Below are 27,996 nucleotides of genomic sequence, written 5' to 3' on the forward strand. Positions count from 1 at the left end.
ATGGCCGCGGAGGGGCGCCCGGCGACGGCGCTGTCGTGGCTGCTGCTTCTGCCGTCGCTGCTGTTGCTGCTGTTGGCGGCGCGCCCCGACGGCGCGGACGGCCAGCGTCCCTGGAGGCAGCAGATCCGCTGGGAGAGCGGAGGCAGGCTCTTCAGCCTCTTCAACAGCGCCGCCCGCTTGCGGCCGCCCCGGCGGGGTCCCGGCGGCGGGGACCACCCCCAGAGCCTCTACCTCAGCATCGCCGCGCGCCCCCACGGGGCAGCGCTCCGGACCGCGGCTCCCGGGCGCGTCCCGAGGGCTGGACCCGTCACCCTCGAGGCCTCTCGGGGCTTCCCCGGCTGGGGGGAAGAAGGCTCTGGGGTGGGGGCCCGCTCCGTCGAGGCCAACCGGGGAGACGCGCCCGCCAGCGCGGACAGGGGCCCCCGGGGGCGCAATGACTCGGCCCCCGGGACCCCTTCCCCAAGCTGGCAGCAGCAGGTCACCCCTGCTGGGGCAGCTCGGGGGAGCGGCCCGGCTGCTAGCTGGCTTCAGATGGGGGGCAACGAGATTCAGGGGGATCCCGTCCCCGAGGAAGAGGGGTCCCAGACGCCACCCAGCGCCTCGACCAGGGATGACCCGCGAAACCCCTTCCAGCGGTGGAATAGCATCTTCTACGACGTCTACCCCGGCGCCAGGCAGCGCCCCTCAACGGCAAGCACCCCCAACAGGAGGCCGGGCTATGGGACCCGATTCTTTCATCATGGTGAGCTGGTTGGGGGGTATTGGGGGTGATGGGGGTATAGAACCCTAAATATGAAGAGTTGTAGAGTTGGAAGGGACCTGGACGACTATTTAGTCCAACAAAAATCTTTCCCCCAACGCGAGACTTGAACTCAGGACCCTATCTATGGTTGTGGCATGGGAGGGGGGCACTGGTGTGGGGGGCAGAGAGGAGCAAGAGAGCATCTGCTTTGCCCAAGGAAGTTCCCCGAAGGAATCTCCGGGTAGGGCTGAGAGACGCTGCCTGCCTGGGAAACTCTGGAGAGGCACTGCTGCCAGTCAGTGCAGACAACACTAGGCTAAGTGGACCGAAATGCTGGCACAGCTGCCTGCACGTCTGGGACCTGAATTGATTGTACGTACATGCCACTGTTGCTTTCTTATATTTATCACTTTTCATTGGTTTTTTTAATACAATTGTTTTAGATGTATATAACTGTTTTAGATATGCCATCATGCTTTCGGGTGTCTCAGGGGAAGCAGCTCGTAAATCTTTCTGGAACTGGCTGCTTTTAATGAAATGGCTGGCACTTTTCTTGTTGATTTTCCATGTCACAGCCCTTCAGATATTTGTGGGTGTTATATATTGTTAGTAGGGGTGGCCAACTCCGAAGAGAGTGGCCAGTGATCTACCTCTTTTGGGGGGGTTCAGGTCAAAGTTGGTGAGCTTTTTTTAGGAAGGAGGCAGGCCCGTTTTTTTTTGGGTTCAGGTCAGAGTTGTGCTTTTTTAGGGAGGAAAGCCCCGTTTTTTAAGGGGTTCAGGGCAAAGCGGTTTAGGTTTTTTTAGGGGTGACAAAGTTGTTGAGCTCCTTTGGGGGGAACCAGTGATCTACCAGTGATCTACCACAGACGTCCAGCAATCTACCAGTAGATCATGATCTACCTGTTGGACATGCCTGGATATGGGACTGGTTTTAATGGTTATAGCTTGCAGTATTTTGATTTCACTTGTAGCTTAATAAATATAAAAGGATGTCATATAGAGGAGGGAGAAAGGTTGTTTTCTGCTGCTCCAGAGAAGCGGACACGGAGCAATGGATTCAAACTACAAGAAAGAAGATTCCACCTAAACATTAGGAAGAACTTCCTGACAGTAAGAGCTGTTCTGCAGTGGAATTTGCTGCCAAGGAGTGTGGTGGAGTCTCCTTCTTTGGAGCCATATGTCAAGAATGCATTGATGGTGTTTCCTGCTTGGCAGGGGGTTGGACTGGATGGCCCTTGTGGTCTCTTCCAACTCTATGATTCTATTATTCTATGAAATACCATGGACAATACGGATTGATATAAAAGTTGGAGTAATGAAGAATATGCAGTTGTAAATGTTCAAAACGGGACTCCATGGAGGGGTGGAGGGGAAGTCCTGAGATTCGGAGGGATCTCTGTATATGGATATATATTTGGATTCTTATAACTTTGTATTTGTAAAACCAAATAAAAATATTTTCAAGAAAAAAATTAATGGTTGTAGATAGATAGATAGATAGACAGACAGACAGACAGACAGACAGACAGACAGGTAGATAGTTCTTTATAGTTGTAACCTGCCCTGGGACTTTATGGTAAAGGGGAATAAATCTAACTTGTTTAGATGGCTTCAAATTACAAGAAAGGAGATTCCGACTAAAACATTAGGAACAACTTTCTGATGGTTAAGAGTTGTTTGGCAGTGGAACGGTCTCCCTTGGGAGGATGTGGACTCTCCTTCCTTGAAAGTTTTTAAGCAGGGATGCTTTCGCTGAGATTCCTGCATTGCAGGGGGGGTTGGACTAGATGACCCTTGGTGTCCCTTCCAACGCTACAATTCTGAGATTCTAGGGTCGCAGCAAGTGACCTTTCCCCATTGCCCAATCCAGTTCTGGCTTGCAGCAGAGTCCCAGGCAGGGCTGTCTGGAGATGCGAAGGCTGACAGCTGAGGTTTTGGGCATGCAATGCATGTGCTTTCGTGCCCGGCCTGGGCTCCGGGTGTTCAGTCTGTGTGTATCGCAAGATGGCCACCTGCTCTGGATGGGGTTACACTTCCTCTGAAGGAGCAGGTTTGTAGCCTTGGGGTACTCCTGGATCTCTTGCTCAAGGCTCAGGAGACCTCAGTGGCTGGGAGTGCCTTCTATCAGCTTCGGCGGGTGGCCCAGCTACGCCCCTATCTGGACAGGGATAGCCTAACTGCTGTTGTCTATGCTCTGGTAACCTCAAAGTTAGATTACTGCAATGCATTATATGTAGGGCTGCCTCTGAAGACAGTTCGGAAACTTCACCAGGTGCCAAATTCAGCGGCCAGGTCACTCACCGGAGCAAGGCAGTCTGAGCATATCACACTGATCCTGGTCCTACTGCACTGGCTAACAATTGGTTTCCGGGTCCAATTCAAAGTGCTGGTGTCACGGTGGCCGGAGTGGACTACTTCAGAGTAACGACGCCACGCAGCTCTGCATTTTATTCTTTTATTGGTGCTGCGTATTTACAGTGCTCAAGTCATTGCTATTTACAAGGAGTGATGTGGTCAGTCGGTTTCAGAACCTCCTAATGGCTTTTGGCGCGTCTTTCTCCAACACAAAAGCTTTGGCAGACCCATCCTCTTGCCCCTCCTCTTCCTGCGTAATTCTGGAGTTGGGGGGATGGGTCTTCCCCCCTTGCTTGCCCCTTCCTGTCCCACCTGGGACCCTGGCTCCTCTACCTTGCCTGAGCCTCGGACACGACTTCCTGCTTCCCCACTGGAATCGGAACTCTCCCTGCTTTCCCCTTTGCTCGGGGACGGGCTTGAACTCAGGAGGGGAGGGACTTCGCGATATCCCCTGTCCCTCACATCCACCCCCCTCCCAAGCTCTCCTTCACCCCTCCCCAGGCCCCCCCCATGTGTCGGTGACGACTGGAAGCCTAAGAACTCAGTGCTCTCCGAGCCCGTTGGTGTGAATACCTCCCCCCAGTCCTGCGAGCCCCCCCCTTCCGCCTGGGCGGACGGGAATCCCAAAAAGTCCGTGGCGTCAGAGCTGGTGGGGGTAAAAACGTTCTGCCAATCTGCTCCTTCCTCTGACTGGGTGGATCTCGGTGACACCCATACCTCATCCTCTGGTTCCTCAAACTCCGCTTCCCAGCGCCATGGTGAGCTGCTCTCCCGTGCCTCCTCCTCCTCCCCCTCCCTTTCCATGTGCCAGGGCTTGGGTCTGTGGGGAAAGAGGGCGTGAAATTCTTCCACCAAGAATTCCTCCTGTATCTGAGTGGCTGGGACCCATTCATTCTGGGACGGTGGAGCATCCTCCCATGCCATGAGGTACTCCAGTCCCCCCACCCCCCACCTTGAATCCAGGATGGCCGTGGCCTCATTGAGTTGCTCCCTGCCTTCCCTCTCCCCCCCTCCCTCGGGGGTTTGTTCGCTGTCTCGGAGCCTGCTGCTTTCCCTGTACGGCGACAGCAGCGATCTATGAAACACTGGATGCACCCTCATGTCCTCTGGCAGTGCCAGCCTGTATGCCACCGGGTTGACCTGTTGCGTGACCGTGAAGGGGCCCAGCCTTTTGGGTGCCAGCTTTTTGCACCTCCCTCTGGTGGGAAGGCCCTCCGAGGACAACCACACCTTGTCCCCCACCCTGATGACCTCCCCTAGTCGCCTGTGGCGATCTGCCCCCTTTTTGTACGCTTCCTTGGCCCTCTCCAAGTGTTCTCTGAGCTGCTGGTGCACCGTCTCCAGTTCCTCTGCCCAATCCTCAGCCTGTGGGCCCTCCTCCTCCTCCTCCCCCTCCCTCTCTGGGAAAGATCTGAGGTCGCGCCCGTAATTGGCCTTAAAGGGCGACACCCCTGTGGAGACGTGCACTGCATTGTTGTAGGCAAATTCTGCTAGTGGCAGGCGATCCACCCAGTCCGTTTGCCTCTGGCTGACGTAGCATCTCAGGTACTGCTGCAGAATGGCGTTGACCCTCTCCGCTTGTCCGTTGGTTTGCGGGTGTCTAGCCGTCGACAAGCTGACCTCCACCTGCAGGAGGTTCATGAGCCGCCGCCAGAACCTGGAAACAAATTGGCGGCCACGATCCGAAATAACCCTTAAAGGCAATCCATGCAGTCTGAAAACGTGATCAACAAACAGTTTGGCTGTCTCTTCTGCAGAGACTGCCCTGGCACACGGTATAAAGTGGCACATTTTGGACATGAGGTCCACCACCACCAACACTGCGGTCTTACCCCGGGAAGAAGGCAGATCTGTGATGAAGTCCATGGACAGCACTTCCCACGGCCTGTGTGGCGTGGCTAAGGGCTCCAGCAACCCTGGTGGCGCTGCCCTGACCACCTTTGCCCGCTGGCAGGTGTCACAGCCCCGTACATAGTCTCGAACATCTTCCCTCACCCCTGGCCACCAGAAGTGTCTCATGACTAGGTGAGTGGTCTTGTCCCTTCCAAAATGCCCCGCCGTTGGGTTGTCGTGCATCTGTTTGAGGACCGTACGTCTGAGCTGGGTGGTGGGCAGGTACAGTGCCCCCTTGTAGAAAAGCAGCCCTCTGCGTTCTGCAAAGTCTTTTGCCTGCTCCCTCCCCCCTCTCAGTTCTCTGAAGATGCGGTTGGCAAAGTCATCCGCTGCCGTCAGTGCTGTGAGTTCTGCCTCGCTCACCACTGCTGCTCCGCAGGACCATGCCGACGGGGGGAAAATGTGCCTTGGGGCTGGTGGCTCCTCCTCCTCCATGTACTCTGGCTTGCGGGAGAGGGCATCCGCCCTGACGTTCTGCTCTCCCGGGATGTAGTGTATGGAGAAGTTGAAGTTCGAGAAGAACTCTGCCCACCGTATCTGCCGCTGGTTGAGCACCCTGGCAGTTCTCCAGAACTCCAGGTTCTTGTGGTCTGTGCACACCTGGATGGGGTGCTTGGCGCCCACCAGGAAGTGTCTGCAATGTTTGAACGCAGCGTGGATCGCAAGAAGTTCTTTGTCAAACACGGTGTAGTTGCGCTCGGGCTGTGTCAACTTCCTGGAGAAGAAGGCACAGGGTCTCCACTCCCTGTTGGCGTCCAGTTGCAACAAAATGGCGCCCACAGCTTTCTCAGAAGCATCTGTCTCAATGCGTAGGGGCGCGTCCTGGACCACGTGGAACAGGTTCTGGTCCGAGGCGAACACCCTCTTGAGGCTTTCGAACGCTGCTTGCGCCTCTGGTGTCCACCTGAACTTCTGCTTGCCTCTCAGGCAGTCAGTGATGGGAGCCGTAACGCGAGAGAAGTTCTTGATGAACTTCCTGTAGAAGTTGGCGAAGCCTAGTAGGCGTTGGGCATCTTTGCGCGTCCTGGGGCTGTGCCAGTCCAGGATGGCCTGCACCTTGTCCTTGTCCATCGCCAGCCCCTTGTCTGACAGCTTGTAGCCCAGGAAGTCCACCTCCTTGGTGTGAAACTTGCACTTCTCCAGCTTCACATACAGGTGGTTCTCCTTCAGGCGCTGCAACACTTCCCTGACATCTTTCACATGCTGCACTGGGTCATTGGAATAGATAAGGATGTCATCCAGAAAGACCAGGCAGTTCTTGAAGAGGAGGGACCCCAGGACGTGGTGCATGAAGGCCTGGAAGCAGGCTGAGCCCCCTTGCAACCCGAAGGGCATCACCAGATATTCAAAAGAGCCCAGAGGCGTGAACATCGTGGTCTTCCATTCATCGCCTTCCCGGATCCTGATCAAGTTGTACGCCCCCCTCAGGTCTAGCTTGGTGAAAATCTTGCCCCTGCGTGCTGCTGTCAGGAGATCATCCACTCTGGGCATGGGGAAAGCCACTGGCTCTGTCACCGAATTCAGCCGTCTAAAATCCACCACCAGGCGGCGCTGTTGCGTGTCTTTCTTGTCCACCCAGAAGACCGGGCTGCCCCCTGCTGCCTTGCTTTCTCTGATGAACCCCCGCTTGAGGTTCTTGTCGATGAAAGCGCGCAGATCCTCCAGTTCCTGGTCTGACATGGCGTACAGCTTGGCTGGGGGTATAGTTGCCCCTGGCACCAGGTTGATCTGGCAGTCAAAAGGCCTGTGTGGGGGTAGGTGATCGGACTCCGCTTCGCTGAAGACCTCCTGCAGGTCCCAGTACGGCTTGGGTATCGCCTCACCCCCTTTGACGTGCATGGTGGCCACCGTGGCTATCGGAGGCCCCTCCCCTGGTTGGTGCTGCATGCAATGTTCCAGGCAAAAGTCCGATCCAAAAGTGATGCATCTCTGGTGCCAACTGATGGAGGGGTCGTGGCGCGCCAGCCAGCTCATGCCCAAGACGATGGGGGGGTCTGAGATGGTGGTGACGTTGAATGCCAGTGTCTCTGAGTGCCTTCCCACCGTCATTCTCATGGGGGGGGGGGTTTGATGAGTGATGGCCCCCCCCAGCAGCTCTCTGCCGTCAATGGTTGCCACGTGAAGGGGAAAATCCAGCTGCAGAAGCTGGATCTGGTGCTCTTCTGCAAAGTTTCTCGAGAAGAAGTTCGCTGAGGCACCACTGTCAATTAAGGCAAGGACTGTCAGGGGATAGCCATTTGGGAGCGTTAGCGTGACTTCTAGAACCACTCCTGCTCTGGGAGGGGTGGGCTGGCTCTGCTCCTCTCTGTGCGGGTGGGTGGGCTGGGGCTGTTGTCTGCTGACTGTGCCTGGCTGCTGCCCCTTGTCTCCTGCAGCCAGGCTTTCCCGTTTCCCTGCTGTGGTGCTGCGTCAGTGGGGGAGGGCACCACCGTTCCCGCCCTTCCTTGCCACTCCCTGCGATGTGGGCAGTCTCTGACGAGATGCTGGGGGGAGTTGCAGAGAAAGCAATTCCCGCCCTTTCCCTCCTTGCGTCTTGGCGCCGCTGGGGTTTGAAAAGCCCGCGCGCGCGCGCGCTATCAATCTGCATGGGTTCCTGGTCCTGGCTGGCCCCAGGCGTGGCTTGAAAGGGTTGTTGGGGGAGTGGTTTCTCCTGCGACCGTGGGAACCAAGCCCGCTTTGCGCGCGTTGCTTGTTTGTCGCTCCACCGGGATTCCTGTCTCACCCCCACCGCCAGAGCCGCTTTGCTCAGCTGATCCATATCACTGGGCTTTGGACCTCTCGAGAGCTCATCCTTCACCTCCTCCTGCAACCCCAAGTAGAACGCCGCTTGCATTGGGGGGGACCCCAGTTCCCACCCCAATCTGTGCACCAGCATGGTGAATTTCGCCCAATACGCGCGAACTGTCATATTTCCTTGGCGTAAATTATGAAGTTCCTCCTTAGTCTGGTCCATATGACTATCGGACGAATACATCGTTTTCAAACCTTCTAGAAATAGTTTGACATTCTTCATGCAAGGATTCCTTGTTGCAATTAACGGTCTTAGCCACTCCCTGGCTGCCCCGGTAAGGTGCTCCACAATAAACGCTACTCTGTGCTCATCATCAGGGAACTCATCGTGGTGCAGCTCAAGAGCATACACAATCTCAGTCTCAAAGCCTTGAAATTCCTTCGGGTCTCCATTGAACTTGCTAACTAGGGTCCCAGCTCTCCTTCCTGGCAGCACTTGGACTTGGGGTGCCCCTCCCGCCTTGTTTTTCTCTGCATCCAGCTTGTTTTGGAGGTCTACCGCCACCGCCCTTAATTGCTGCTCTTTTTCCTGAAGCTCTCTCACCTGTTCCGCAAGTTGTAGCCGGTCGTCCTGGACCTTCTTAGTCTCCTCTTTAGCTGCCTTCAATTCTCCCTGCGCCTGCAGCGATAGCTGCTGCAGTTCTAGCTGGGCTTGCTCCGCGATCTGCCGCCACTTCTCCGCCTCTGACACGCTCATCCCGGCAACTCCAAAGTAGCCCAAAAATGATTAGGAGGTTGCTGTCACGGTGGCCGGAGTGGACTACTTCAGAGTAACGACGCCACGCAGCTCTGCATTTTATTCTTTTATTGGTGCTGCGTATTTACAGTGCTCAAGTCATTGCTATTTACAAGGAGTGATGTGGTCAGTCGGTTTCAGAACCTCCTAATGGCTTTTGGCGCGTCTTTCTCCAACACAAAAGCTTTGGCAGACCCATCCTCTTGCCCCTCCTCTTCCTGCGTAATTCTGGAGTTGGGGGGATGGGTCTTCCCCCCTTGCTTGCCCCTTCCTGTCCCACCTGGGACCCTGGCTCCTCTACCTTGCCTGAGCCTCGGACACGACTTCCTGCTTCCCCACTGGAATCGGAACTCTCCCTGCTTTCCCCTTTGCTCGGGGACGGGCTTGAACTCAGGAGGGGAGGGACTTCGCGATATCCCCTGTCCCTCACAGCTGGTTTTGACCTATAAAGCCTTAAATGGCTCAGGACCCCAATACTCAAGGACCGCCTCTTCCCATATGAACCTACCCAGTCCCTGAGATCATCTTCTGAGGCCCTCCTTCATGTGCCTCCTCCTCAAGAGTTCCAGAGGGTGGCATCATGAGAACGGGGCCTCCTCTGTAGTGGCTCCCTATCTGTGGAACGCTCTCCCCAGGGAAGTTCGCCTGGCGCCTTCATTATACACCTTTAGGTGGCCAGGCAAAAACGTTCCTTTCTAACCAGGCCTTTGGTTGATCTTATTGACATCCAACACCCTTTTAAAATGTGGCTTGGGGGGGGGGGGTATTGGGTTACTGCTTTTGGTTTCATTTTATATGTTGTGGTCTCCTTGTGAACCAGCCTGAGACCTCTGGGTATAGTATAGGGCGGTGTATAAGTTGAAATAATAATTATTTTTATGTTGTTGTTGTTGTTGTTGTTGTTGTTGTTTTACTGCCAACACTCAACAGAACCCTAATAATAATAATAATTAATTATACTCTGGGCGGCTTCCAACAGAAATATTAAAATACACTAATTTCTTAAAGATTAAAAGCTTCCCTAAACAGGGCTGCCTTCAGAAGTCCTCTAAAAGTCTGGCAGTTATTTTTCTTTTTGACATCTGGTCGGAGGGCGTTCCACAGGGTGGGTGCCACTACCGAGAAGACCCTCTGCCTGGTTCACTGTAACTTGGCTTCTCGCAGCGAGGGAACCGCCAGAAGGCCCTCGGCACTGGACCTCAGTGTCTGGGCAGAACGATGGAGGTGGAGATGCTCCTTCAGGTATACTGGACCGAAGCCGTTTAGGGCTTTCAAGGTCAGCACCAACACTTTGAATTGTGCTCATAAACGTACTGGGAGCCAATGTAGGTCTTTCAGGACTGGTGTTACATGGTCTCGATGGCCACTCCCAATCACCAGTCTAGCTGCTGCATTCTGGATTAGTTGTAGTTTCTGGGTCACCTTCAAAGGTAGCCCCATGTAGAGCACATTGCAGTAGTCCAAGCGAGAGATAACTAGAGCATGCACCACTGAGCTGCTGGCACTGCTTAGGGGGCAAAGGAGTCCTCCTGACCTTCCTGTGTTTCTCCTTCCTCCTAGGGCTCCCGGATTTAATTCCCGATCCATACTTCATTGAAGCAGGCACCTACATCCAACGGGTCCAGCTGTACGCCTTGAAATGTGCCGCAGAGGAGAATTGCCTGGCAAGGTAGAGAGGAATGTACCTTGGCATTTACGTCTCGGGTGCATGTTGGGTGAAACCAGTGTGGTTGCATAGTGCAATTTATTTATTTTTTTCAAAAATGGGCAAAGAACCGTTGCAGGGGGGGCGTGTTTGGAAGGGAAATAGCACAATAGAGCTTTCTCCCCTCATGGTGCAATCCGGACCAGGAGAGCCAGTGTCTGTTTTCATCTTTTGTTGTTGTTATTCAGTCGTTTAGTTGTGTCCGACTCTTCGTGACCCCATGGACCATAGCACACCAGGCACTCCTGTCTTCCACTGCCTCCCACAGTTTGGTCAAACTCATGTTTGTAGCTTCAAGAACACTGTCCAACCATCTCATCCTCTGTCGTCCTCTTCTCCTTGTGCCCTCCATCTTTCCCAACATCAGGGTCTTTTCCAAGGATTCTTCTCTTCTCATGAGGTGGCCAAAGTATTGGAGCCTCAGCTTCAGGATCTGTCCTTCCAGTGAGCACTCAGGGCTGATTTCCTTAAGAATGGATAGGTTTGATCTTCTTGCAGTCCATGGGACTCTCAAGAGTCTCCTCCAGCACCATAATTCAAAAGCATCAATTCTTCGGCGATCAGCCTTCTTTATGGTCCAGCTCTCACTTCCATACATCACTACTGGGAAAACCATAGCTTTAACTATACGGACATTTGTCGGCAAGGTGATGTCTCTGCTTTTTAAGATGCTGTCTAGGTTTGTCATTGCTTTTCTCCCAAGAAGCAGGCATCTTTTAATTTCGTGACTGCTGTCACCATCTGCAGTGATCAAGGAGCCCAAGAAAGTAAAATCTCTCACTGCCTCCATTTCTTCCCCTTCTATTTGCCAGGAAGGTGATGGGACAAGTGGCCATGATCTTGGTTTTTTTGATGTTGAGCTTCAGACCATATTTTGCGCTCTCCTCTTTCACCCTCATTAGAAGGTTCTTTTAATTTCAAAGGTTTTCATCTTGCAGGTTTACAATTCCTTGTGCTTTGTTTTCCACAGTAGAACTCCCTCAGAAGATGGCAGGTTCTCCTTCCTTGGAGAGTTTTATTTTAGCAGAGGCTGTATGGCCTTCTGCCATAGATGCTTCAGTTGAGATGCCAGCATTGAACCAATGGCCTCAAGTTAAAAGAAAGGAGATTTTTAAGCTTTCCTTGAAGCAGCTTCCATTCTGGAGGAAGCTTTGCCTGTTGAATGTTTGTCTGTTGGAGAACAGGTCCCATCCAACTCTATAATTCTATGGTTTCTATTTTAGTTCCCTATTTGTTTTTAGTTGAGTCACTTTCCAAACTCAAGCGGGCTTCATCCTCCTTGAAGGCAAAGTTGTCCAAAGTGCGTTCAACACAATTTTCACAGGGGTATGATGACCAGCTCTCTCCATATGAACCCACCCAGACCCTGAGATCATCTTCCAAGGCCCTCCTTCCTCCTAGAGAGGTCCGGAGGGTGGCAACGTGAGAACGGGGCCTTCTCTGCAGTGGCTCTGTGGAATGCTCTCCCCAGGGGAAGTTTGCCTGGCGCCTTCATTATACACCTTTAGACTAAGCCAGGCGAAAACATTCCTTTTTAACCAGGCCTTTGGTTTTTGATTGACATCCTTTTAAAATGTGGGTTTTGGGGTTGTTGTTTTTATTTTTATTGAATATTTTGTGGTTTTATATTTTGATTTTGTTCTGTGAACTGCCCTGGGAGGAGCAGAAGGCTGGAGAGCTGGCTTCGGACTTTGCATAATTAGCAAAGGATTGGCTCCAGGCACGATGGTCCAGGGATGCCAGGATTTAACAATGACTTGTGCGACGAACCCCCTCGCCGACGTTGCCAATAGATTATGAGACGAAAGGATACAGGGGTAAAGCAATCCCCACTCAATTCTTTACGCCTTCAAATAAATCCCTCAATTGTGGGCTTCTCAGTAAAGAGAGTCTAATTCCAGCTTCTGTGGCCTGATCTCACAAACACTCAGGTCTATTTGAATGAACAACCTCTTGCCTACAGAGCAGGGACTCCCTCAACTCAGATCCCCTCTGTATCAGTCTGCCATGTCACCCTGGCAAACTTGTGGCACTCTAGGTTTTCACCATACAGTGGTACCTCGGTTTATGAACACAATTGGTTCCGGAAGTCTGTTCAGAAACTGAAGCGTTCATAAACTGAAGCGAACTTTCCCATTGAAAGTAATGGAAAGTGAATTAATCCGTTCCAGATGGGTCCGCGGCATTCGTAAACCAAAAATTCGTAAACCGAGGTGTTCGTAAACCGAGGTTCCACTCTACTCCACACAAATTATCCCCTTTTCTGAGTCTCCACCTCTGTGAGTTTTAATACGCTGCTGGAATAACCAAGACGATACTCTTTGGCACAAAAAGAAGATGAATTTTATTTTCTTGAGAACATAGGTTTTTCTTTTATTAACGATGCATAAGTTTACAAGCTTAGTTACAGTTATACATTAACTCTGTCGGACTTTAACTTCAAGTTATCCTAAGCCTAACCTAAACCACCACTATCCTGGCCCCACACCCTTCTTCTTCCCCTTCTTCCTCTTCCAACTCCCAAAACGGTTATTCCCTCATGCGCTGTAAATTAAGCTGGAGGTGAATTAACTCTTTCTAATCCAGGGTGTAAATCCATTAATCCATTACAACTCGTGATCCCAGTTCCCCACCACCAGGTTGTTTCTGGGGGTGTAGGCGCCCCCAAAAGAGCACTCTCTTGGCAGCAACTATCAGAGAGCAAGATTCAATCAGCCGACACTGCAGGGCTGTTGTGTTGCAGTTGAACATGAGTCAGCAGTGTGATGCAGCAGCTAAAAAAGCCAATGCAATTCTGGGCTGCATCAAAAGGAGTATAGCATCTAGATCTAGGGAAGTAAAAGTACCACTGTATTCTGCTCTGGTCAGACCTCACCTGGAGTACTGTGTCCAGTTCTGGGCACCACAGTTCAAGAAGGATACTGACAAGCTGGAACGTGTCCAGAGGAGGGCAACCAAAATGGTCAAAGGCCTGGAAACGATGCCTTATGAGGAACGGCTTAGGGAGCTGGGTATGTTTAGCCTGGAGAAGAGAAGGTTAAGGGGTGATATGATAGCCATGTTCAAATATATAAAAGGATGTCATATAGAGGAGGGAGAAAGGTTGTTTTCTGCTGCTCCAGAGAAGCGGACACGGAGCAATGGTTTCAAACTACAAGAAAGAAGATTCCACCTAAACATTCGGAAGAACTTCCTGACAGTAAGAGCTGTTCGGCAGTGGAATTTGCCACCAAGGAGTGTGGTGGAGTCTCCTTCTTTGGAGGTCTTTAAGCAGAGGCTTGACAGCCATATGTCAAGAATGCTTTGATGGTGTTTCCTGCTCGGCAGGGGGTTGGGCTGGATGGCCCTTGTGGTCTCTTCCAACTCTATGATTCTATGATTCTAAGGCAGCATGAGGGTTAAATGTGCCTGTAGCCATTCAGAAGCGCTCAACAAGTCATCCTGGAACAACAAATGGTCCTTTTCTGCTTATTGATTCTAGCTGGAAAAATGCAAAAAGAAGAAGAAGAAATATTGGTGGGGGGTAGAATGAAATGACTCCATTTCCTGTAAACACCCAAACAAACAAAGCTGTTCTCCCAGGACAGGCAATGCCAAAGGGTCAATCCTTTGCTTGTTTGCTCACCCATTCCATGAATGGCCCCTTCTTTCCCTCCTCACCTTCCCTCGCCCTGCCGAAGAGACTCCAAAAATAACCCTCTTTAGAGCTCTTGAAGCTTTGTTATGCTAGCGCAAGAACACTCCCCTGCCAACTATGGAGAATTCCCAAGCAGCAGAAAAATTTCCAGTCTGGCATCTGAACTTCTGTCTGCATCAGGGAAGGGTGTAGCTCAGAAGGAGAGCATCTCTCTTGCATGTAGAAGGTCTTGCTGCCAGCCAGAGTCAACAGCACTGACCTAGGTAGACCGGGGGCACCTTCCTATGCCGCTAGCACCTGGATAGCTCAGTAGGTTAGAGCAGGCATAGGCAAACTCGGCCCTCCAGATGTTTTGGGACTACAACTCCCATCATCCCTGACCACTGGTCCTGTTAGCTAGGATTGATGGGAGTTGTAATCCCAAAACATCTGGAGGGCCGAGTTTGCCTGTGCCTGGATTAGAGCAATGTGCCGATAATGCCAAGGTTGTAGGTTCGATCCCCAAATGGGGAAGCTCTGGCAATGGGGTTGGACCAGATGATTCTCTGGTCCAGGCATCCCCAAACTTCGGCCCTCCAGATGTTTTGGACTACAATTCCCATCATCCCTGACCACTGGTCCTGTTAGCTAGGGATCATGGGAGTTGTAGGCCAAAACATCTGGAGGGCCGCAGTTTGGGGATGCCTGCTCTGGTCCCTTTCAACTCACCTTTTCATCACATTTTGAGAGTGACCTGCCTCATCAGGGGGGCATTTGCAGGCCTAATTTAGGCCAGAGGGCTGCCCTTTACCTTCTGGGAGGCCACATGTTTGTGGGGGGCGGGGCCTTTGGCAAAAATGGGTGGGGCAATGCATGCAAATTTCACATTTGTACAGTAGGACAATCGCTGCGGAAACTCCTTGCCCGTCTCTCTATCCTCCACCTGGAGAAGGAAGTGGCTTAGAGTTTGTAGACACACCCCAACCAGGCAGAACTACTCAAGGATATGGAGCAGGGACATTGAGGGGTGTAGCCTGGAAAGAGAGGGCATGGCCTCAAAAGAGAAGGTGTGGCTAGAGTCCCGAGAACCTGATATTTGGCCCTGAGTTTCCCCATGCTTGTCTTCAGTGGCGTAGTAATAGGGGGGGGCCGTGCCGCCCCGGGCAGCAGGCTGGACGGGGCTGACCACCTCCAACGGCCGCCACCGCTGCCGCGCGACACAGCCGCCGCCATGGAGGAAAAACCCCGACTGCCTCACTCCACAGCTTGCTCGTGGGGTTTGCCGCGCCGCCGTGGCGCATGCCTCCTGTGCACGCATGCGCCATGACTCATGCGTCAGGATGCATGTGTCGTGCGTCGTGATGCATGCATCGTGACGCGCGGAGCATGCGTGCGACGGACACCCTTTGGATTTGCCGCCCCGGGCAACCAGGCGGCTAGCTACGCCGCTGCTTGTCTTAGACTCTAAGGGCCTTTTTCAAATGTCCTTTTTATCACACATTCATGATGGAATGTGCCCAGGATGCTAATGGGGAGGCCATACACGATCCTGCTTTTTAATACCTTTTGCACCTGCAAAAGTTTCCAAGCAGGCACACCGCTTCGCTTCCAGTTGCCATCATCATATTTTATTGGTCAAGCAAATGCAGGTTATAGCCAAAAGCAAACAAACAAAGTACAGAAATGTCTCAAAAACATACAATTAAGGAAATGATCCATAATGAACTGGGGGGGGGGAATGCTTAAAAGTACTTCCCCCCCCCAAAAAAAAAAACCAAGAGTCCTTTCTGTTGGGGATAATTCAGACTGAAATTCCCAGGTGTCAAAAAAGGTTATTTGTGTATGCCACTACTGCGGCCGTGTTTCATTAGCCCAAAAATGGAAAATGAGCGAGGTCCCAACCAAAGAATAATGGCAACTTAAGCTAATGGAATATGCACAATTCACGGAGTTAACATACAGAATAAGAGAACAAGAAGATCATTTGCTTTAAAAAGATTGGAAAATGTTTATTGAATATATGGGAAATAATTTGTACAGCTGAAAACTCTGGCATCATTAAGATAAATTCAACAGTGTAAACAAGTTTAGATGGATGCAATAATGGAATGCTGTATGGTATAGTTTTTGTAAAATATTTATGACATGCAAAATGAACCATGGAAAGAGAAGAAGGGAAGTCATTGATATCTTAAGGATGTAAAATGCGTATTTTAAATAGCAAAACAGAAAATTTAATAAAAATTATTTTTTTATTTAAAAAAAAGCATTATAATGTGCACCACAGATTTACACAAACGGCGGGAAATGGTGAAAAACTCAGGGCACAAGACACAGGACTCTAGGACTTTCCTGAGTTGAGAGGTTCCTAGCACAAACTTCTGTTCATTAAACATAAATGGATTGTGTTTTTTGGCTAGACAGCAGGTAATTGATTTTATTGAAGACGCTAAAGGTGGCAGTCGACTTGAGGGGTTTCTTTAAGTATTTAGCCCTCGGAATTCCATCTCGTTTACAGTGCAACATATAACGAACGCTGCTCTCAGCTGACTGACATCCACAGATACAGAGGCGCTGTTCTCTGGGGATATTTTTAATATCGCTCTTCCGGGAAGGTGGTTTTCGTTGTAAACTACTTCCGGTCCAGTACCTGTTTCAGCGACTCTGCCGAAATCAACTTTCGGATTTGAAAATAAGAGATCAGCAGCCTCACCTGTCCCGGGGACAGTCTACAGTATATCTAACAATCCAGGATAGCAGTGGGAAATCGGTTCTGCTTGGGGAGGGGACGACCCCCAACGAGGCATCTGTTGGGACAGGATACTGGCATCCAACACAGGGCTCTTCTTGGGCTCCGTACATAATCCATGGCCTCTTCTCCCTCTCTTTCCTGCAGGTCTGCCTACCAGCCAGGGCTGAGCAGCATCAGCTACCGGGTCCTCCTTCGCTTCCCGCAGAGGGTGAAGAACCAAGGCACGGCAGACTTCCTCCCGGTCAAACCATACCACGCTTGGGAGTGGCACAGCTGCCACAAGTGAGTAAGCTGAGCCGAGTCCAGCTGGGGTGGTCAGCTGGGGCTGAGCTCTCCCTTCTGCATTTCTGTCCCCAGCAGATGTCCAAATGGCATGTACTGTACAGAAGCAGGACCTGGACAGCTATCCCTGATGGGATTTCACCATTGGGAGGTCCAGCCGGCAGCTCCCTCTTCGTCTCAGTCCCGGTGATTCCCATGGAACACGACTCAGGGTCTCAGCAACCTGAGCACGCAATCAGCAGAGATGCCCATGCAGTTTCAGCGGAGATGATAAGGCAGCAGCAGAGAGGCATTTTAAAGTGGTTTATTTACAGCTATATTACAGCATGAAGAGAGAGCGAACGATGCTTTCTCTCTTCCATCAGGTCAAACAGTTCAGAACAGAACTGAAAGTAAGAGTCCATAAAAGGATATACCTAGACATGTGAAATATATCAGCAGCAACATGCCTAAGTCTTAAGGTGGAACTGAATCTCCTGACATCACTCCCCCATTCTGTGAAACCTTAAGCTCAGCAGTTCCAAACTGTAGCTTTTGCATATAACTGTGCAACTGTTCTTTATTTACAACCTTGGACAACATATCAGCCGGAATTTCATTACCTGGCATGTATGATATTTGGACCAGTCCTTTCTTTATGCATTCCCTTGCACGATGTAATTTTATCTGCAAATATTTGGTCCTCTGCTTGCAACTCTCGGATGCTAGCAAGGCTAAACAGGACTGATTGTCTTGATATACCTGAATAGGACAAGACACATTAACTCCAATATCCTTGAACAGTTGCAACAACCATTCATAATCCATTAAGGAGAGTGAGAGAGCGTTGAGCTCTGCTTCACAGGAACTCTGACAAACGGTTGTCTGTTTCCTGCACATCCAATCAAAAAGACAATGGTTGTATACATAACAAACACCTGAAGTGCTTTTGCTATCTGTGACATCACTACCAAAACTTGCATCTGCGAAGATTTCCAGACCTCCAGTCTTTTGACTTGTGAAACGCAATCTGTAGTGCATGGTTCCTTTTAAGTACCTACAAATGCGTTTCAAAGCACGCCAATCCTGAACAGTAGGATTGTTGGCACGTCTGCTCAGCAAATTACAGCTAATAGCAATGTCAGGTCTTGAAACTCTTGCGATGAAGTTTAACTTACCTAACACACATCTATACAGTGTAGTGTCGGTAAATGGTTCTGCATCATCATCAACTTTATAACCTTGTACCATAGGTGTGTCAACAGGATTTGCGTCAATTAAATTCAATTTGTTCAGCACATCAGTAATCTTTTGAGTTTGGTGTACCAGAAAAGTACCTTCTTTGTTTCTCTCAACCTGTAGAGAAAGATAATTGGAAACCTCACCTAGGTCTTTCATATTGAAGTGTTCCTTCAACTGAGCAAGTGTACTCTGGTACAACTCTTTGTTCTTCCAGAAGAACAGCAAATCATCAACAAAACAAATACAATACAGTTTTTGCTCCCCCTCTTGTTTGACAAATACACACGGATCAGCGATACCTTGCTTAAATCCTAAGGAAAGCAATGTTTCTGTAAGTTTGGTGTTCCAACACCTGGCACTCTGTTTGAGCCCATACAGTGATTTCTTTAGTTTGCATACCATTCCCTTTGGTACATCCACACCAGCAGGGGGCAGTAAAAATATATCTTCCTGCAAAACCCCGTATAAAAAAGCTGTATCAATATCATGATGGGAGACCTGAAACTTTTGTTCAGACGCAAATTTAAGCATGAGTCTCACCGTCTCGTATTTCACGGTAGGAGCAAAGACTTGGTGAAAGTCCTCCCCCGGTACCTGCGAAAATCCTCTGGCGACCAACCTTGCTTTGTGTCTCATAATCTTTCCATTCTGGTTAGTCTTGGCTTTAAACACCCACTTGCTGTCAACAAGTCTCATTCCCGGGACAACTGGAACTAGCTCCCAGGTTTGATTTCTATCTAAGGAGTCAATTTCAGCCTTCATGGCTTCCAGCCATGGCTGAGCCTGCTTTGGGTTCAATTCCTGAACCTCTTGGAAACTAGCAGGTTCAAAGATTTTTTCAGAGGTACCAAGAACAGCAACAGCTGTCTTTGCATATTCATCAGCATATCTCTTGGGCGGTTTCCCCTTTGTGGCCCTCTCGGACCTTCGAACAGTCCGTTCTTCATCTTTACTTAACTCCTCCTTTTTAGGAGAAAAGTGACCAATGGTGAACAGAGGTTCTTCTGGTTCAGTGTCAGACACATCTGATGGTCTGATTGAGGCTTTTGCACTTAAATAATCTGCAGTGTCACTATCAGATGCTGATAGTGCACCTGCGCCTCTTACTGAATCAGAATCAGAACCAGAATCCTGCTCATCATCATCCTCAGCTTGTGCTTCTTCTTCTTCTTCATCATCAACAGGATGAATCTGAAAAATCCCCACATTTTCCCCCCATTTGGGATTGCACTGGACACTCTTGGTGATTCTTACAGTTTGAGTGTTTTTCATCAACACTCTGTACGCTCCATTTTCGTATCCCAAGAATATGCCAGGTTCACCTCGTGTCCCCAGCTTACCACTTTGTGGGGTGTTTACCCACATGTCAGATCCAAAGATCCTCATGTGTTTGATGTAAGGCTGTTTGCCAAACATCTTCTCATAAGGGGTACACTCAATCGCTGAATGCCACCTGCGATTAAAAGTGTAAACAAAATTAGATAGTGCTTCGGCCCAATACTGTTCTGGCAAATTGGCATCGTGCAGCAAGGTTTTAAGTCCCTGCTGTAAAGTTTGTCCAGCCCTTTCACACAAACCATTTTCCCAAGGACTTCTGGGGCATGCCAGATCGTGTTGAATTCCCTTCTCAGACAGAAAAGCTTCAAATTCGTGAGAAGTGAACTCCCCTCCATTGTCACTGAATAGGCACTTTATCTTTTGGCCCCTGACATTTTCAAGCCATGCACAGAAACCCTTGAACTTTAAAAAGGCATCTGATTTCTGTTTTAGCACAAACACGTGAACATATCTGGTGTAGGAATCTATTAGGATCATAAAATACCTAGATCCACTCACAGATGGCGATAGTGGACCTACCAGGTCTGCATGGACCACCTGATAAGGCTGGGTTGCCTTCCTCCCAGACACTTTCCCTTTGGGTGCAACTTTCACCTTATGTTGTGCACAGGAAACACACTTCATGTGATACTTGCAGGGTTTAAGCTTCAGGCCCTGCACAACCTTGGGCATCTTGGACACTGCTTGCCAGCCTAAGTGTCCAAAAATGCGATGGTATTCGTGAATACAACCTGCATGAAGAGGCCTATTAGTTGTGTTAGCAACATAAGCAACATTTTCATCAGGTTCACCCTCAGACACTTTTACATCATCAAAAGTCATCAAAAACAGTTCATCAACCTTTTCAGCACGTACGTATTCTTCATTGTTCTTAGTGATAATGGCAATGCCATTCCTGAAAGAGATGTGAAAACCCTTTCTGTCCAGCTGTGGAACTGAAAGTAAATTATCCTTTGCTTTTGGCACATAAAGCACATCAGCAATCTCTAGGTTTAGAGATTCTAACACAATTGTCCCAGTTCCTTGAATGTCCAAAGATGATCCACCTGCCTGTAAAATCTTCCCCTTATAGGCTTGAAATGAAACAAAAAGATGTCGGTCTCGGCAGATGTGATGAGTCGCACCAGAATCAACAACAAAGAAGTTATTAGCCTTTGAAGTTGCTGTTATCTTAGCCAGCATAGCTTTACGCTGTCCACTTGGCTGCTTTCCACCGCTGCCACCCCCCTTTCCTTGTTTGCCTTTGAAATTTGCAGCAGCTGTCGGTCTTTGCTTATCTTGCTTCTTTCTGCAGTTTCGCTTTACGTGACCCAAACCTCCGCAACCATAGCACCTGATCGTGAAGGCTCTAGCGTTATCAGCTTGAGATTGGCACGTAGCAGCTGGCTCCTGTGATTTGCAACTGGCGCCCTCAGCTCTCCTCCGATCCCACTCATTTTGCAATACAGCAATTACTCTAGCTGCTGTTAAATCTCTTGTGGGGAGGGCTGCTAACTGGCTAGCAATGGCATCAAAGCTGTGGTCTAAAGAGTCCAGAATCAACACTGCAAACACAGCTTCTGGCAAAACAAATTCACGATTCCCCAGTTCCTCCCTCAGCCGCTGCATTTCAAGAATGTGGGCACGTAAATCACCTCCCGGCTGGAGTTTCATGTTGTGCAGAGTCCGAAAAAACAATAGAACTGACCCTGCCTGTTTGCGTTCATGGACTTCACGTAGTCCCTCCCACATTAGTTTCGCAGACGCTTTTCCAGCAAGGGTAATTAATTCTGTAGCTGAGACACATCCAATAATCAAACCACGAGCTTGTGAATCACATTGAGCCCAAGCATTCGTCACTGGCACGGGGGGGTTCTCATCAATCACATGCCAGAGCTTTGCAAGTCTTAACTTGCCTTCTACATATATTTTCCATGTATGATAATTAGTCCCATCCAGAAGAATTATCTGGTTAGAGCTTCCAAGCATATTCTCCATTTTTTCCAGCCACCCGTTACAGGCAATCACTTTGGAAAAATGCCTCCGCTCCAGCTCTATCTCACAGTCAATTAATCACTGGGACAGGTTTACGACTGTCTGTTTCAAAGCTTTCTCCGGCAGCAGCCAGCAGCTTGCTGAATAAACATTTTGCTGCCTATCGCTCTCCACACATACCTCTCAATTGCTCCGATGTTTTCAGCACTGATCAGCCGCATTCGGAACACACTGCCTGCTCCTGGATCCATAACTGGCTGGTCCAGAGACCACCAACCATCTCCTCTGGGCTTGACGACCCTTGTACTTCTGGGCCCATAACCCTTTTGATGGGATTTCACCATTGGGAGGTCCAGCTGGCAGCTCCCTCTTCGTCTCAGTCCCGGTGATTCCCATGGAACACGACTCAGGGTCTCAGCAACCTGAGCACGCAATCAGCAGAGATGCCCACGCAGTTTCAGCGGAGATGATAAGGCAGCAGCAGAGAGGCATTTTAAAGTGGTTTATTTACAGCTATATTACAGCATGAAGAGAGAGCGAACGATGCTTTCTCTCTTCCATCAGGTCAAACAGTTCAGAACAGAACTCAGAACAGAACTGAAAGTAAGAGTCCATAAAAGGATATACCTAGACATGTGACATATATCAGCAGCAACATACCTAAGTCTTAAGGTGGAACTGAATCTCCTGACAATCCCCACTCGCATTTCCCAGGGACTGCATGCCTTCCATGTAGGATGTAACATAAGCAGTCAAGTATAACATTTCCTGTTTTCCCAAAGTGGACACACAGGGGAATGTTGGTCCAGCCAGGAGGAATTCCTGTCACACCTGGTCTAGAGCATCCTCTCCCTGCGTGTGACCAGGTAGATGGGCGTGGCCCTGGGAGACCCCATGAAAGGGCTGGTCATACAGCCATCTTCTCTTCTCCTTCGCTTTATTCCATCTTGATGTTCTTTTGCTGTCTGCTGGCTCTCAACCATGCAGGGCCATCCCTAGGTCTGGGCTGGGTGGCGCAAGGCGCCAGGGTGCCTGGCCATCAGGGGTGCGGAAGGGGCGCCGAACGCTGGGGTCTGCCTCCGCGCGCCTCTGCTGTTGAGCGGCTCCAGGAAGCTCTCCGGAGGCACGCGGGGAGCGCGAGCCTGGGGCCGCCTCTGCCGCGCCTCTGTCTCAGCTGTTGAGCGGCTTCAGGCCGCTCTCCAGAGGCGCACGGGGAGCGCTGACCTGGGGCCACCTGAACAGCTGAGAGGCGCAGTGCGGCGGCCCCAGGCTCGCATTCCCCATACGCCTCTGGAGCTTTGGGAGCGGGAGCCTGGGGCCGCCTCCTCCACACCTCTCAGTTTTTGAGCGGCTTCAGGCTGCTCTCTGGAGGCGCGCAGGGAGCGCGAGCCTGGGGCTGCCTCCTCCGCGCCTCTCAGCTCCCCGCGCACCCCTCCTGCCCGCCTCACTCACGGGGGGTGCCGGAGGGAATCTTGGCACCAGGGCGTCAGATAAGTGATTACCATCTCAAAGAAATGGCCAGACTACCAGGAAAGGCAATCAGATAAGGCATTATCAGATAACCTGGCAGACAGGAAAAACAGCAACATTCAGACTTCTGTTGTAGACCGCCTTTTCTGTGATGTAGGTATGATGTATGGAGGGGTGGTCTTGAGCTCCAGGGCAGGGAATTTCAAAATGTCTATGTAAGGGCAGGCACACCTTGGTTCTGGGTCCTCCTACGCTCATAGCTGTCAACTTTTGGATTTGGAAATAAGAGATCAGCAGCCTCACCTGTCCACTTCTGGGTTTGAAGATAAGGGATCGGCAACCTCACCTGTCCCGGGGACAGTCTACAGTATATCTAACAATCCAGGATAGCAGTGGGAAACAGCCCTGGAATAAGGCAATTTCCAGCAAAAAAAGGGAAAGTTGACAGCTGTGGCTTGGAATAAGGGAGTTTCCTGCAAAAAAGGGAGGGTTGACAGCTATGCCTCCGCTCTCCTGTGTGTGAGGGGAGCACCCTGTTGCAACAGTTCAATAAAGATCAGGCTTACTAGCTGCTTTGCTTCTCAATATTATCTGGTTGGCCTCTGTTATTTTCTCCTACCGATGGAGAACCTACAAAGGACTCTGTAAGCGCTCTTGTGTACCCCATAAGGGAATAAGGGCAGGTTTTGTTTACAACATAAGGAACCTGGACCTTTGTCTTTTAGCCATTATCACAGCATGGAAGCCTTTAGTAACTACGACCTGCTGGATGCCGTCACCCACAAGAAGGTAGCAGAGGGTCACAAGGCGAGCTTCTGCCTGGAGGATACGACATGCGACGCGGGAGTCCGGCGCCGGTACGCTTGCACGGCTCACACTCAGGTGAGGGGAGAAGAGACTCAGGCCCCCTTTTTTACCAGCCCCTTTTCCTCTGCCTTTGTTCTGCAGGGGACCACTGCTTGCCTTTCCCTGCCAGTTGCCCTGTTAATCCACAGACAGGGCAGTTTTCTCCTTGCCCACTTAAATCAAAGCTGTCAATCAATGCTAAAAGCTATGCAATATTAGGCAACAACATTTTATTTATCACAGGTTTTTATGGCCGTTTCCACCTTGAGCTCATGGGGGGGGGCAGGGATATGAATGTGATAAATAACATAAGCTTTAGTGGCAGCTCTTAAAGTTATGGGAGCAAGAGGGAGTCAGCCGGCCTCGTAGAAAGGGGTGCTGGTGAAAGTATAGAGGAGGGCGAAAGGTTGTTTTCTGCTGCTCCAGAGAAGCGGACACGGAGCAATGGATTAAAACTACAAGAAAGAAGATTCCACCTCAACATTAGGAAGAACTTCCCGACAGTAAGAGCTGTTCGACAGTGGAATTTGCTGCCAAGGAGTGTGGTGGAGTCTCCTTCTTTGGAGATCTTTAAGCAGAGGCTTGACAGCCATATGTCAAGAATGCTTTGATGGTGTTTCCTGCTTGGCAGGGGGTTGGCCTGGATGGCCCTTGTGGTCTCTTCCAACTCTATGATTCTATGGTTGGAGAAGGTTGTACAAACCATATTCAGAGAAAAGCATTCTGTCCGAAAGAAAGACTCAAAGCGATGTGATGTTGTCTTCCATTTAGGGTTTGGGTCCTGGCTGCTATGACACATACGATGCTCACATTGACTGCCAGTGGATCGACATTACAGATGTCCCCCCTGGGAATTATATCCTCAAGGTATGTTTGGCTGCAAAGCTCAAATTGGCAAGGAAATGGCATGGGCATGAGGGGTCATCCAGGAACACAGGGGCATTTTGCCTTGCAAGTGGTGCTGTGGTCGAAACCACTGCGCCTCCTGGGCTTCCCATTCAGAAGGTTGGTGGTTCAAATTGCCACGACGGAGTGAGCTCCCGTTGCTTGGTCCCAGCTCCTGCCAACCTAGCAGTTCGAAAGCACACCAGCGCAAGTAGATAAATAGATACCACTGTGGTGGGAAGGTATACAGCATTTCTTTGCGCTCTGGTTTCCGTCACGGTGTCCCATTGCGCCAGAAGCGGTTTAGTCCTGCTGGCCACGTGACCTGGAAAACTGTCTGCAGACAAACGCCGGCTCCCTTGGCCTGAAAGCAAGATGAGCGCCCCAACCGCATAGTCTCCTTTGACTGGACTTAAGCATCCAGGGGTCCTTTACCTTTTTACCTTTTACAGATCCACTCTGTGGAGATGGGCTAACCCAGGCACCCCCAAACTTTGGCCCTCCAGATGTTTTGGACTACAGTTCCCATCATGCCTGACCACTGGTCCTGTTAGCTAGGGATCATGGGAGTTGTAGGCCAAAACATCTGGAGGGCCGCAGTTTGGGGATGCCTGGGCTAACCTGTCAATCCCTGGTCCTCATTTTAACCAAATTCTGTTCCCCACATTTCCACATCACTCTGCAATTTATTATTATTATTATTATTATTATTATTATTATTATTATCATTATTATTATTATTAAAAGTCTTTGTGAAAATCCATCATTTTAATCCGAATTTGTCCTAATGTGCACATTTTTGGCATGACATTCTGCATAATGCACACCATAGGCCAAAGCAATTTTCCTCGCAAGAATTCTTGTAACAAGTCTTTCCTTCTTACGATCTGAGCTTGCAACAGTTGAAGCTAGTCCGTTAAGGGCACCGCCTGATTTTAGGAGAGGAAACAGTGCGGTGGAATTTGACTGTATCCTTTCTCATCCCATTTCAAGGTGACTGTCAATCCGGACTTCTTGGTGCCCGAGTCAGACTTCACAAACAATGCTGCCAGGTGTGATATAATATACACAGGGACGCATGCCACCGCACGGAACTGCAAGATCACCAGGTACTGTGAGGAAAGAGGGATTTGTAGGGCTCGAAGGGTCCCCCAAAAGTCATCTAGTCCAACCCCCCTCAGAGCAGGGACAGTTACCCTGCCTCCGTTAGGTGAAAAGAGAGGCCAGTAATGATGTCATCAGCACATCGTCAAGAGTATTTTTCTCTCCAGGGAGCCATGCCTTTCCTCAAGGCACAGAAGTATAATACCTGTGTACGGTTCAGGGCGTCTCAGCTCAAAAAGGATATTGTCAATGGGGAAAAGGCTGAGGAAGGAGCAAGTAGAATGATCCACGGGGTGGAGCAACTCCCCTTTGAGAAAATGTTTTGTGTTTGTGTGTGTGTGTGTGTGTGTGTGTGTGTGTGTGTGTACTGTGTGTACTGTGTGTTAAAAAAAAATTTTAATGTGCAGACAAACAAACATAACACATATATAACAAATAAAAATGAAAAAAGAGATAGAAAAAAAGGAAATGTTTCGGACTGTTTAGTTTAGAGAAAAGGCAAAGTTAGAGGTGACATGATGGAAGTTTATAAAATTCGATCTAGCAGGGAGAAAGTAGAGAGGGAGGAATATCCCCCCCCCCATAACACCCAGACTCCTGGACATCCAATGAAGCTGATTGGAGGGCAGATTTTAGCTTGTTTGTTTGTTCAATTTATCTACCACCTTTCATCATAAGAATTCAGGGCAGTAAGACACTACACATAGCTTTGTAATTCAAGAAATCTTTAATAAAAAATACTTTTGTAAAAAAAGAATTCAGGGCAGTACACCAAGTCAAATACAGGATAAAACCATGATATAGAAGAATTTTTTAAAAAAAATTGCAGAGAAGTGTGATACTGCCTGTGCAGTAATTTCACGGAGCCCATTTGCCCTTGTTATGAGAAATGAAACCCAGTGGTAAAAAGCATCTGCTGCGGGATTTGCAACTCTTGGCTAAAATAGCTCTGGCTGCCACAAATGGCACAGAGTCCCCCTTTGCTGCTGGCTCGTCGGCAAAGGTATTAAGAAATCTCCACAAACATTCTGCTTTCTCCAGAGCGGAAGGTTGAGGGCGGGAGAATTTGGCAACCTTGGCACAGCAGAGTGCTGTGTGCCTTGCATCAAAATGATGCTATTGAGGGACGTGGGTCGATCGTGGGGGGGTTGTGGCAGAGAGAGAGAGAGAGAGAGAGAGAGAGAGAGAGAGAGAGAGAGAGAGAGAGAGAGAGGACATGGAAAACAGAAGGTATTACACATGAAAAAACACATTAGGAATTCTAGATGCTGAAATCCCAAGGGAGCAGAAAAGACTATTTATGTATGCGACCACAGCTGTGAGGGTGTTATTGGCCCAGAGATGGAAAGAAGATGAAATCCCTACCAGAGAAGAATGGCAAATCAAGTTGATGGACTTATGCCAAAATGGCTAAAATGACAGGAAGAATCAGAAATCAGGAAGACCAAAGTTTTAATAATTTATAACTTATCTTAAAAACCATTGTAAACAGTTAAAATCACTAGCAGGATTGGAATATCGCTTGTAGTTTAATGGTGAATTTCAGACACAGTGGAGGTGTAAAAGTTTTGGATTATCATAGAAGATGGAGGAAAGGATTAACAGCAAGACCCACAAAGGGGTTGGGAGGGGAGTCCAGGAGGTTCTTTGGAATCTTGTTTTTTATGTTGTATATTGGATATGTGACTGTAAAGTTTTAATCTGAAAAACCAAATAAATAATTTTTAAGAAAGGAAAGGAAAAAAACACGTTCATGAATTGAAGTTGTGACTGAACTGCAATTTCTTTTCTTTCCCCCACCCGCTGCAGCAACTAAACGGCGACCCGATGGCAGTGGAGCAAGACCGCTTCATACCCCTTTTCCCCTCAAGTGCTTCAAACCATCTCTGCAACCCTGCTGGACCAAAGGAGACTCTGTGGCTCGAGACACATTTTGAAATTTGGCCAGCCCTCTCTTCCTATCCTGTCCCGGCTGCCACCAGTATTCAGTATTAGCCATTCACTTTTAGGGAGACTGCTAATCTATTGACGCTAGCTACCCTTCCCCAGCTCCTGCCAACCTAACAGTTCAAAAGCACATCAAGTGCAAGTAGATAAATAGGTACCACTCCAGCGGGAAGGTAAACGGCGTTTCCGTGTGCTGCTCTGGTTCGCCAGAAGCGGCTTAGTCATGCTGGCCACATGACCTGGAAGCTGTACGCCGGCTCCCTTGGTCAGTAAAGCGAGATGAGCGCCGCAACCCCAGAGTCGTTTGCAATTGGACTTAACTGTCAGGGGTCCCTTTACC

The 27,996-nt window shown here is 49.7% G+C and overlaps 1 protein-coding gene across 1 annotated transcript; it reads left to right on the forward strand.

The window, feature by feature from the left end:
* On the forward strand, positions 1-27,958 carry LOC118086060 (protein-lysine 6-oxidase). The gene is made up of 7 exons (XM_060275230.1): positions 1-742; positions 10,077-10,185; positions 16,734-16,871; positions 23,600-23,756; positions 24,492-24,587; positions 25,599-25,714; positions 27,519-27,958. Exons 1-7 carry the CDS (start codon positions 1-3, stop codon positions 27,523-27,525), a joined length of 1,365 nt encoding a protein of 454 aa, XP_060131213.1. The 3' UTR covers positions 27,526-27,958.
* The last annotated feature ends 38 nt before the right edge of the window (positions 27,959-27,996 follow it).

This window comes from Zootoca vivipara, chromosome 6 (genome assembly GCF_963506605.1).
Source record: "Zootoca vivipara chromosome 6, rZooViv1.1, whole genome shotgun sequence".
NCBI classification, from domain to species: Eukaryota; Metazoa; Chordata; class Lepidosauria; order Squamata; family Lacertidae; genus Zootoca; species Zootoca vivipara.